Here is a 12,682-nt window from a genome sequence, read left to right as displayed (position 1 = left end):
ATGCTCTGCACAGCTCTCTTGTGTTAGGGTAATCCATCCAGACAATGCAAAGAAAACTGAGAATCTGAAATTTGATAAACAGGCTAATTCAGAACAGAACGGAGGTGAACTTGGATATTTTTAGTTAGAATCTTAAGAAACAGCTTACTGGCACAGCTCTAGGATTCTTGAGTGTATTTTTAATGTTAATGTGGCATCTGTCTCTCATAGGGTGTCAGTGTTGACAGGGGTGGTTCTTTCAGCCAACTCAACGTATCACACAATTGTCTGAAGTTTAGTGTCCGATAATAATGATAATAGTAATAGCAAAGATAATAGCTAATGCTTACTGAGCATTTGCTATGTGATAGGCATATATTAGCACATTTAATTGTTATAACAATTCTTTAAGGTAAGTTCTATTATTGTCCCCATTTGATAGATGATGAAACTAAGGTACAGAGACATTAAATAACTTGCGTAAGGTCACATAGCCAATAAGTGGAAGCCAAGGATTAGAACCCATCTCTTATTTGCCTGTCTTTTATACTACCTTGTTCTCTCAGGCAACAAAGAAATTTTTAAAACTGTGCTGTAATGGCATAGTTGTTGATGCTTTGGCACTGATGATAGACTGTGTAGCATTATTATACATTATTGTCATATGAATTATCAGGAAATATATAGAGATTTTCAAAGTCTATCATATTTAAATAGAAAGATCACCGGTGTTTTCTAGCTCACAAGACTTTTCCACTTCCATTTCTCTAGTCCTGCTTAGAAACTCTAATGTCTGATCAATTTTATGTTCAGACCCTCCTAGTGTTTTGCCCCAACAACAGACGTCTTCAGTTTTTCCTACTTACACCCTTCACGTTGGTTAGTAAAACATTTCGGACTTCATGGTATATTGGTTGTCTAAAAGATTCATTATAATCCTATGTGATTTCTTCTATCTCAGCCCTGAAACTGGCCAGTATATAGACAGTCTTCATTGTGTTGATTTTTGTATAATCTAATCAAAATATATCTTCCAAGATTTGCATAAGACTTACAAATAATGAGTCCTGGGAAGTTTTTTTACTTCTGAGTATTCATTACCTAACTTTCTAACTTATACTCTTTAGGCATTACTGCCCTAAAAATAATAATTGCTATCATTTATTGAGTATTTACTATATGCCAGCGAATGTGCAAGGCAATTTAAGGATTTTTATGAAGATTAAATGAAATAATTTATTAAGTATTTGTTGTCATTTCTGTTGTACAAATGAGGGAACTGAGATTTAAGGAAATTAATTCTCAAGACCACAGGAATTAAATTCTGTTTGAGACTATGCTCCTAAAACCACTATAGGATAATACTATAAAATTAATTTTTTAAATTTTTGCTAAGGACTAAAACTATCTAGGAATACTAACTGAACTGTGTGTATCAGCAACATTTGGGTTAGTATGAGCTGATTGAGAAGTGATCTATTTTAGATTTTTTAACAATCTATTTTTAATTAACAGTTGTCATTTGTTTGTGCTTTAAAGAGTGAACCAAAAGGAAATTCAGAAATGTTGACATATTTATTGAAATGGAAAAGTATTTGTAATATATTAGGTGAAGAAAATAGATTATAGACTGCACAGTATGAGCCTTTAAAAAAAATTTGTAGATAAAAGCAACAGAGAAAAATGTTTACTCTAGATTGTGGCTCTCATCCTTGGCTGTCCTTAGAATCAGTTGGGGAGACATCAGAAAATTCTTGTTACAAGTTTTTCAAAGTTGTAGTAATTTATTCACAAATCAGGATTGTTTTATATTCCCTTAATATGGTTGAATTAAATAGTAGTGTATTTTATAATTGTATTCTAAATCTATAAGTTACACATATCACAGAGAGACTTTCATGTTTTTTAAGAAACAATATGAATTAGAACTTTAAAATTATTAAAGACATTTTTGATATTTTAAAGATCTTAACTATAAATAACTAGACCAGCCAACTTCCCTTTTTTATAATGTATGATTTCTTTCTTTCCCCCTCTAGGAGTTGCAGCGAACTAAGCAAGAAGTCCTCTCTTTGCGAAGAGAGAATTCTACACTAGATGCTGAATGCCATGAGAAAGAAAAGCTTATTAATCAGCTACAAACAAAAGTGGCAGTTTTAGAACAGGAAATCAAGGATAAGGACCAGCTTGTTTTAAGAACAAAAGAAGCATTTGATACAATCCAGGAACAGAAGGTCTACTTTTAAATTTTTCTAAACAAAGTGATCATATTTATAAATGATGCTCTTCCTAAATAAATACAAATGTCCTAATTATTCATGTTTTTAAAAACATATATCAGGTTGCCTTAGAAGAAAATGGGGAGAAAAATCAAGTACAGCTAGGAAAACTTGAAGCTACAATAAAATCATTATCAGCAGAACTTCTGAAGGTTTGTTTTTAAAATTTAGACTATTAATATTTCATCAGCTTATGTAGAGATATACATATGAGCTGTTTTACAGGCAAATGAAATTATCAAGAAGTTACAAGGGGATCTGAAAACTCTAATGGGTAAGTTGAAACTGAAGAATACAGTTACTATTCAGCAGGAAAAACTCTTGGCTGAGAAGGAGGAAAAATTACAAAAGGAGCAAAAGGAATTACAGGATGTTGGACAGTCTCTTCGAATTAAAGAGCAAGAGGTAGTTAATATTTTATATTTTTGTATTGTTACTATTTTATTTCCTCAGATGTATTTTTAAAAATTTCTACTTTGTTATATTAGTGGCTTTGGCCTTTTCTTTTTTTAACAAAAGAACACTAGATTCAGCAGAAGTTAATAATCTATTTCAGTTTGAAAAGTCAATTATCATGACTCAAATATCTTGATTGCTCATATATCTGTACGTATATACACACATAAATATTTTATTACAAAGTTGAGCTAATTCCTTTATTCTCATTTAATATTAGTATTTAATTATTTAATTAATAGTAAATGCATTTCTTCAGTTTTTATTTGATCTTTATTTTGCTTGACTTACTGTGAGGATTGGAATATTTCAGGTATGCAAGTTACAAGAACAATTAGAAGCTACAGTTCAAAAACTTGAAGAAAGCAAACAGCTTTTAAAAAATAATGAAAAGTGTAAGTATGTTACATTTATATGTAAATGAGGTTTATAGTTTTCTTAACCTGAAAATTTTATTTGAATTCATAAAAGTGTGGGTAAATCAAGATATTGCTATATATAAATAATTTATGCTTTCAATATGCTATCTGAATGTCTTTGCTATAGTAAATTATATCAGTGCCCAGTAAGATAGTTATCATCACTGTGAAGAAAACCATATCCCATGTGTCAGTAACCCAAAATTAAAACTATTTAACATGTTGAATATAATTTACTGTTTAAATTCTTCACTACTACTTTTTAAAAATTGCTGTTTACCTAAGAGTAACAATATGAATTGTTTGAAACTAAAATATAAGATTAAGCTTCTAACATTTTTCTCAGTTTCTAGTACCTGGGTATCACGCATTAAGATTGTGAATTTTAAGTAAACTGTATTCTAGAAGTGAAAGCTTTCAAAAAGATGCTTGACCGGCAGAAATATGTGCTTCTGAAAATAATAGAAAAAGGAGTCCTGTGTGGTAGTTGCTAAAATAAGAATCTTTAATTACAAACATTTAGGTGAACCTATATTGTTCTCCTGTGATGTAAGGTCATTGTAAAAACTTATAATTTTAAAATCTTAATAAAATTGTTTAAAATGATTAAAAAAATAAAAACAGTCAGATTACCTTGACTTTTGCTCTTTTATTTAAGTAATCACATGGTTAAATAAAGAACTAAATGAAAATCAGCTAGTGAGAAAGCAAGATGTATTGGGACCTTCTACTACTCCACCTGCACATTCTAGCAGCAACACAATCAGAAGTGGAATTTCTCCTAACTTGAATGTGGTAAGATTAAAATAAGGTGTAAGTGATCTTAGTGAATTTTCTGAAACAGAAGTATTCCCAGATTGTTAGGAAGTTTCCATGACTTAAGGTGTTGGTACCAGTACAGGCTGAAATCCTACAATTATTAGCACTGAAGTAAAGTTCAAGTTGCCCCTGAAGTGGCACAAAGGCATGCTTGCTTTTAACAAAGAGGCTGTGTTTCAAGGGCACACTTCTTCATAAAACTTTACTGGGTATAGAAATCATTCAGTACTAACTAAGGTAATGCCAAATATACTGAAGAACATTAAAACATACACATAATATATTTAGGAGACTTCAAGAAGAGAGAATTTAGGGTTTGGGCTCAAGGAACTATGATAGAAAAAGCCTAAACTGATTTCTGTCCAAAGAAGGAGAGGAAAAGGAAAAAGAAATAGAAAAGCTCTGTGACCAAGGTTGTCAGCTCTAGATCCTAGAAGAAACCGTTATGAGATGTAAGCTTTCTAGCTCCCAGGACCAGGTCTTTTGCCTTTTCCTTGAAAGAAAAAAGGGAGAATAAGAAAAGTAGCTCTTTACATTCGGAGATGTCCTGCTACTATCAGGTGGCTAGGCCTAGGTGATGCTGCTAGGAGCTTGCCTAGTGCTCACAGATAGGGTTTGGGGCTCTCCTGTTGAACGTAGTAATTTCATAGAATATCAACATCAGACAAGGTCACTCTGTGACCGTGATGAATCAGGACAAAACTAAGGCTACTCCATAATCACGTCTGAACACAGACAAAAATATGAACATTTTTAAACTACAAAAATGGCCACACATCCTCTTCTCCTGGCTAACATGAGTGGCTGCTGCTTCTTTAACAATTATAGCTTTGGCTGTATTAGATAGGATTTATTCAGATACCCAGTCATATATTTATTCCCACTTCCTGACAGCTTCCAATCCATAGCAAAGCCCCCGTTTCTTAAATTTTCTCTTAAATCACCTATCATTGTCTAAACCCATAAAGTAAGTTCCATTTAACACCCACTTACTGAGACACTCTGTGGTTCTCCATGGTGTGCAGTTTCCCTTGTTGCAAGGAGGAATAAACCCAGCTTGTACATCTATAGGTGTGTTCCTGGTGGTCTTTGGCTGGAAGGCATTGGTAGAGGGTTTGAAATTCAGATACCTAATTCAATTTTTAATCTACTCTGGCAAATCAGATAGTACTAAATGTCTAAAGAAGGGAAAGAATTGCTGCTAAATTGGAAAAAGGTACAGAAGTGCTTGAGTCTGAATTATAAACTTGAAAAAAATTAACTGGCTTAATCTTGAATGACTGATGACAGACAGCTATGTGAAAGGTATTTTTGTTGTGCAGCCATTGGTCTGCACAAATGTGTCTTAAGATTTGTGTTTCAGTTGGTCTCTTTTAAAAATAAACTTTTTATAACATTGGTTAATAGTGATGCCAGCATATTGAAAAGTAGTGCAAAGCCAATTATTGTCTCAATTAGTCCATTTAAGAACACTGATTTTTTTACTCAGTTTGGCAGAAAATTTTTATTTTATCTTTGATTGGCCTATTGATGTATGACTCCACATCCCCAATTCCCCTGCTTTTCAGGAACCCTAGACTAAAACAAGATGGTTCAGAAGTCTTTGTTTTAACTAAGTACAAAGGCAGGTCCAGTAGTTTATTTTATCCAAGCTTGCACAGCCCCTCAAAAAAGCCATCTGGTTCAAAGGTATCCTAGCCTCATGCTGCATAATAAAGCAGGGTTCTGTGGTGTCGTAAACAAATTGACCTCTGAGATAGTGCTCTTAACTGTTAGTTTTTATAACATATGCTAATGCTTCCTGATTAACAAATACTGTTTAGAATTAATTTCTCATTTTTAATCATTTTTATTTTTAGGTTGATGGTAGACTAACTTACCCAACTTGTGGGATTGGCTATCCTGTCTCCTCTGCATTTGCATTCCAGAATACCTTTCCTCATTCGATATCTGCCAAAAATACCATCCACCCAGTTTCAGGACCAAAGGTAGCCAAATTAACTAATACTTTTTCTGGAAAAATATAGCAAACTTATTAGCATAAAAATATCTTTTATAAGTTCATTTTTTATTTGGTGAGTTGCTAAATAAATTGAATACATTACTGAATAGTATATATGTTTATAGAAATATATGTACCATATTTCTTGAGTCACTATAATTTATGAAAAACTGAATATTAGTTTGCTTCAACCTTATTTCTAATCAGCCTCTCCATTTTTATTCATTCTTCTGCTTACATTAATATATCCTACAATTGTCAAGCATAACTAGCATTACTGACTAGGATATACTGCTGGAGTATTAGCTCTGGTAACATTTTTGGGTTTTGTTGCCAGAATTTAAAGCTCTGGTAGGGCAGGCTTATATCAAATTCTACAATGTAGTTCTGGCAACCTTATCTCAAATAGTGTATGACTAGCAATCCCTCCAACCCTTGATTTATTTGTTAAGACTTTCTTCTGTCCACTTGAGTTCTTCATCATCACTATTATTACTAATGTCTTAGTTTTTTATATATATATATATATATATTTATGGATAAGTACCATTAAGGAATAGATATTGTTTTCATATGTATTACAATTTTATTTTCACAATAATTTAATACACCCAAATTAGTCACTCCTTTTATTTTTATTCCTAACTTCAGGTCCAAGTTGATTTTTTCCTACATCATGGAAACAAACATTTATAAAAAAAATATTTTATAAAAGATAGAATTTAGGACTTTGAAACTGGTATTATAAACTCTTTATTAAATTAGGTCTGGGCTCTTCTAAAAATGAGTTGGCTGTGTTGCTTAGGCATGTGCTCTTTTTAGCCATAGCCTTATTAATTATCTGGAGCTATAGAGAATTCTCAATGAAATGAATTAAACCTGAGTTTTTGTGCTTAGACTACTGTTATGTAAAGAATATTTTGAGGCATTTAATTGGCTCTTCATACATTGCTTTTTAAGGAGAATTAGCTATGTGCATTCAAAAGAATACTATTGTTCTATGATAAATATCAGTATACTCGAGTGTGATTACATTTGGGATCATTTTTTTGCTTGAGAATTATGATGGAATTCACAGTTTTTTATTTTAAACAACTTTCCAGGAAAAAAAAATATGTGAGTGTGTGTGTGTGTGTGTGTGTGTATATATATATATACACACACACATGTATATACACACACACACATATATATATAATGTACAAATTAAGGACAAGAACTACAATAGTTGCCTACTTGGTAGGACAATATGACTTATAAAATAATGAGATTACTTTTCTTATAGGTATTGTGGAATCACAGGAATCATTATAACAAGAATATTCTTAAACGTAGGAGCAAGACTTTGTGTTTTTTATATCATTGCTCTCCATATTCTTTTGATCGTGTATTCCCAGCAGTAACAAAAAAACCCTAAAACAAACAAAACACTTTGAGCTCTAATTCATGAATATTTATGAATTTATGCATATATTGCTTAAATAGTTTATTATATACAGTATAATTTAGTAGTTAAGAAAGTGGAATCTGATGTTCCAGACTTTAAATCTTGCTTCTATCAATGTAAAGTTGAGGAAGCCACTAAAAAACAAACAAACAATATCTTACTCTTACACTACATTTCCACACGTATAAAATGGAGTGATAATTTTCTCTACCTTACTGGATTATTGGCCTAAATGAATTAGTGTATTTGCTTAGAATAGTGCCTGATACATAATAAGTGCTCCATAAATGTTATCTACTATTTTTAATAATAAAATATATTCAAAAATAGAAATTAAATAATGAGATTAAAAATGGATATAAATTGAAGTTATAAGATTTTCTTCTCCAACCTCAAAGGATGGTCTTAATCACAGCCTACTTTGGTGGCCATTGGTGTAGGTAGTCTTTTATTTTTTTTTGAGACAAGAGTCTTGCTCCATTGCCTGGGCTAGAGTGCAGTGGCATCGTCATAGCTCAGTGCAACCTCAAACTCCTGGGCTGAAAGGATTCTCCTGCCACAGCCTCCCGACTAGCTGGGACTACAGGTGTGCAAAACCACACTAAGCTAATTTTTCTATTGATCTAGGCAGCCTTGTGCACTATAGCAGGTATGGTGGTTAAAACATGTTCTTTTGAGTTACAATTAAAAAAAATATTTTATAACATTGAACCTGTAATATACTTGATGTCTTAAAATGTTATTGTCAAAGATTTAGTGTATTTAAGTAGATGTTTAACTGTGAGGATGGAAAATAACATGAGAAGTTAAATTAGGCAACAAACAAAATCATGCTGAAAGAATCCATGAGTATTTAAAAAAATTGTGCTGTGCTGACAAATAGGACACATACTTGACATTTTAAAGCAAGATAGACAAATTTACTTACTCTTTTTCCTTTATTTCTGAAGACAGTAATAGCCAAGGATTCATTCATTCAACAAGTATTTAGTGAATGTCTATCATGGCCAGGCATTGTTCTATTTAACAGTTGCAGCAGATACAGCGTTGAACAAAATAAAGCCCTTGCCACTCTGGTGCTTACATTTTGTGGTGAAATACCATTAGGTAGTAAATTGAACTGTTATTAAAGAGGATATATTATTTGATGTCAAAGAAAAAACTTGTGATTGAATCTTTTAATTAAATTCTTAATCTTCAAGGTCAAACATTCATCAAGGAAATTACGAAGTATGTGAGAGATTTTTTGCAGTGAGAAAGGGGCCCATGATTGATTTCTTTATCTTGATAGTGTTTGGCCCACAGTGTGCATCCAAAAACAGATTTTTATCTAGAGATAGCATTACTTGGTTTGATTAACCACCTAATTCACTGGATGATTCTAAATAAATTTTCTGTTTATTTAGTATTAAGTATTTTAAAAAATAGATAATGTATAAGAAGCTTCCAAAGGTACAAGAGGGTATACTGTCTAAATGTACTGTGATCCCCATTCTCTCCTCAGAGAAAAACATTTTGACATTTTTTATGATACATTCCAAAAATATTTAAAGCATATACAAGAATATATGTGCCTGCATATATACATATGTATGTTCATATATATATGAGTGTCTATATAGATAAACATAAATAGTACATGCCCACTGTTCTATGCCTTGCTTTTTTAAATAGTTTAATTTTTTTTTTTTTTTTGGAGACAGGATCTCACTCTGTTGCCCAGGCTGTGTAGTTCAGTGGTGTGATCATAGCTCACTGCAACCTCAAACTCCGGGGCTCAAGTTGTCCTCCTGCCTCACTACCTGGAATAGCTGGGACTACAGAAGCATGCCACCACACCTGGCTAATTTAAAAAAATTTTTTGTAGGGACATGGTCTTGCTATGTTGCCCAGGCTGGTCTCAAACTCCTGGCCTCAAGCAGTCCTCCACCCTCAGTCTCCCAAAGTGCTGGGATTACAGGTGTGAGCTATTGTTCCCAGCCTATGCCTTGCTTTTTTCATTGAACATTATTATCATGGAATAGGCCCATTTCAGTGTTTCAGAATGTAAGTTTTTGTTTATTTTTTAATGACGCCATAGTATTCCAGTATATGGATGTATTATAATTAACTAGTACCGTTTATGGGGGATTGTTTGTTTAGGTTGTTTTTAATCTATTAGATACTTATACAATGCTGCAATGACTGTCTTTGTGCATATATCTTTGTGGCTTTTACAAATAGATTTATAGGATAAATTATTAGAAATAACTGGATCAAAGGCATCTTTGCCTATGTGGTGACTGAAAATAGTATCTTATTGTGATGTTAATTATTAATAACATTTCCCTGGTTATTAAAGTGAGGAATATCTTCTTATGTATTTATGGGTTATATTTTCTATTCTGTAAAATTCTTGTTCATTTCTTTTATTCATTTTTTTATGTTTGTTTTTGGTTTTGTTTATATGTGCGTGTGTGTTTATATATGAGGTCTCACTACATTGCCCAGGCTGGCTTCTATATCCTGGGCTTAAGGGACGACTCCCAGCTCAGCCTCCTGAGCACCCGGAACTACAGGCACATGCCACTGTGCCTGGCTTTTTCTTTTATTCATCTTTTTGTTTATGGTATTTAACTTTTATAAGCATTCTTTATATATTCTGGACATTAGTCTGATGTTGCTTTTATGTGTTAACTATTATTTTGCAATTTTTGGTTTGTCTTTTTACTCTCTTCATTATGCTTCCTATTTTGAAATTTAAAGATTTATTAAGGTATAATTTCTGTATCATAAAATTCTTCCACTGTAAGTTTATAGTTCAATACTTTTAGTCAGTTCATAGAGTTGTGAAACCATCACCACAGTTCAGTTTTAGAATATTTACATTACCCCCAAAAGTTCTCTAGTGCCTGTTTTCAGTTAATCCATACTCCTGCCTCCAGTCCTAGACAACTACTGATTAGCTTTCTGTCACTATAAATCCTGAAATAAAAAATAAATAAATAAAATAAATTTGCCTTTTTAAACTTCATATAAATAGAATCATAAAATAAGTAGTTTTTTGGTGTCTTTTCTCTTTCATTAATAACATGTTTGAGGTTCATCCAGGTTGTATTGCTTATTAATAGTTAATTTCTTTTAATTGCCCAGTAGTATTTCATTATATTAATATGCCACAATTTGTTTATACATTCATAAATTGATGGGCATTTGAGTTGTTTTCAGTATTTGGATATTATAAATTAACCTGCTGTGCACATTTGTGGACAAGTCTTTGTATTTATTGGGGGTGAATACCTAGGAATGCAATGGTTGGTGGTATATGTTTGATTTTCAAGAAATTACCAAACTTTTCCAAGGTGGTTTTACCAACTGTTAGAAGGATGCAGAATGACTTGAACTCTCAGACTGCTGGTGGTAAATGTTGTTTAACAGTCGATAAAACGTTCAAATAGATATTTCACCAAAGTAAATATACTGATGTTAAATAAGCACATGAATAGATATTCAACCTCATTAGCTTTTAGAGTAATGTAAATTAAAACCACAACGAAGTTCTTCTACACATGTATTAGAATCACTAAAATTAAACATTTAATGTGTGTTAAACAAGTTTGTTCATCTTTCTATTAAATTATAAGAGTTCTATGTATGTTCTGGATACAAGTCCTTTATTAAGTATATGATTTTCAAATATTCTCTCCTAGTGTCGCTTCCCTTTTCATTTTCCTGATGGTATCTTTTGAAACATAAAAGTTTTTAATTTTTGATGAAGTCCACTTTATCAAATTTTTTTCTTTTGTGGATCATGCTTTAGGAGCCATGTCTAAGAACTCTTTGTCCAACCACATGTTGAAAACATTTTCTCCTGAGTTTTATTCTAGAGGTTTTATAGTTTTAGCTATTACATTTAAATCTGTGATGCACTGTGATCCATTTTTGTGTATGGTATAAAGTAGGGGTCTAAGTTCATTTTTTTTCATATGGATATTCCATTTCAGTACTATTGTTGAAAAGACTGTTTCCCTGTTGAATTGTTTAAGCACCTTTGTTGAAAATCAATTGACCATAAATGTAAGGATTTTCTTCAGGACTCTCAATTCTGTTTCATTGATTTATATGCCTATCCTTGTGCCAATACCATACTGTCTTAATCACTGTGCCTTTATATTAAGTTTCAAAAGTGGATAGTGTAAATCTACCAACTCTATTCTTCTTTTTCAAAATTGTTTTTATATTCTTTACATTTTTATTTTAGATCCTTTTTCATTTTTATGTAAATGATCAGCTTGTCAATTTCTACAATATAGTCTATTTGGATTTTGATAGGGGTACATTGAATTTATAGGTCAATTTTTGAAGAAACGCTATTTTGACAATATCTTGTCTTCCAATCCATGAACCTTTAAGAGTCTCTTCATTTATTTAGATCTTCTTTAATTTCTCTTAGTAGTGTTTTGCCGTTTTTAATGTACATGTCTTGCATTTCTTTTGTTAAATTTATTCCTAAGTATTCTTTTTTATGTTATTGCTGATGTAGTTGTTTTAGTAATTTCTATGTCAGAATATTCAATGATGTATAGAAATGTAATTGATTTTCGTATATTGATTTTATATCCTGAAACTTTGCTACTCATTTATTAAACTCAATTTTTTTTGTAGATTCTGTTTGACTTTACACAAAAACTATTATTTCATCTGAAAATAATAACAACTTTAGTTCTTCCTTTCCAATTTAGTTGCCTTTTACTTATTTTTCTCGCCTTATTACAATTTAAATTTAAGTAAATGGTGAGAGCAGACAGTCTGGCCTTTGTGCATTGTATTTTGTTTTCCATTTTCTATCTACTGTTGACTTTATTTTCTTTGTGTTTGCTCTGCTTTACAATATACATTTTCATCTTATAATCTATCTTCAAATAATAATGTAATACTTTCCATGTAAAGTAAGAACCTTAAAGTAATATACTTCCATTTCCTTCCTCCTGTCCTTTTGCTACTGTTGTCAAAATTTTACTTTTACATTTGTTATGAATCCCACTTTTTTTTTTTGCTTTAAACAATCAAGTATATTTTAAAGAAATTAAACAGTGAGTAAAAGTCTTTAGTTTACTCACATTTACTATTTGCATATGCTCTTTATTCCTTTTTGTAGATCTAAGTCTTCATCTGGTATCATTTTCCTTTCTCTTTAATAACTTTCAAGATCTCTTACAAGTCTTTAAGATTTAATACAGTGCAGCTGTGCAGGCAATTCTGCATTTGTCTCAGAATGTTATTTTGACATCATTTTCTCTGC

The 12,682-nt window shown here is 31.7% G+C and overlaps 1 protein-coding gene across 1 annotated transcript in view; it reads left to right on the top strand.

Annotated features, from left to right (window-relative positions):
* SASS6 (SAS-6 centriolar assembly protein) overlaps positions 1-12,682 on the top strand; it is a 38,473-nt gene that overhangs the window by 19,586 nt on the left and 6,205 nt on the right. Inside the window, exons 9-14 of the mRNA XM_069478287.1 lie at positions 2,019-2,213; positions 2,321-2,410; positions 2,484-2,663; positions 3,028-3,109; positions 3,792-3,928; positions 5,812-5,940. Of these exons, the coding sequence (XP_069334388.1) occupies positions 2,019-2,213; positions 2,321-2,410; positions 2,484-2,663; positions 3,028-3,109; positions 3,792-3,928; positions 5,812-5,940 (813 nt within the window). The remainder of the gene's footprint in view (positions 1-2,018; positions 2,214-2,320; positions 2,411-2,483; positions 2,664-3,027; positions 3,110-3,791; positions 3,929-5,811; positions 5,941-12,682) is intronic.

The sequence above is a fragment of the Eulemur rufifrons genome, chromosome 8, assembly GCF_041146395.1.
Source record: "Eulemur rufifrons isolate Redbay chromosome 8, OSU_ERuf_1, whole genome shotgun sequence".
In the NCBI taxonomy this organism is placed as follows: Eukaryota; Metazoa; Chordata; class Mammalia; order Primates; family Lemuridae; genus Eulemur; species Eulemur rufifrons.
This window is presented reverse-complemented; position numbering and strand designations above follow the sequence as displayed.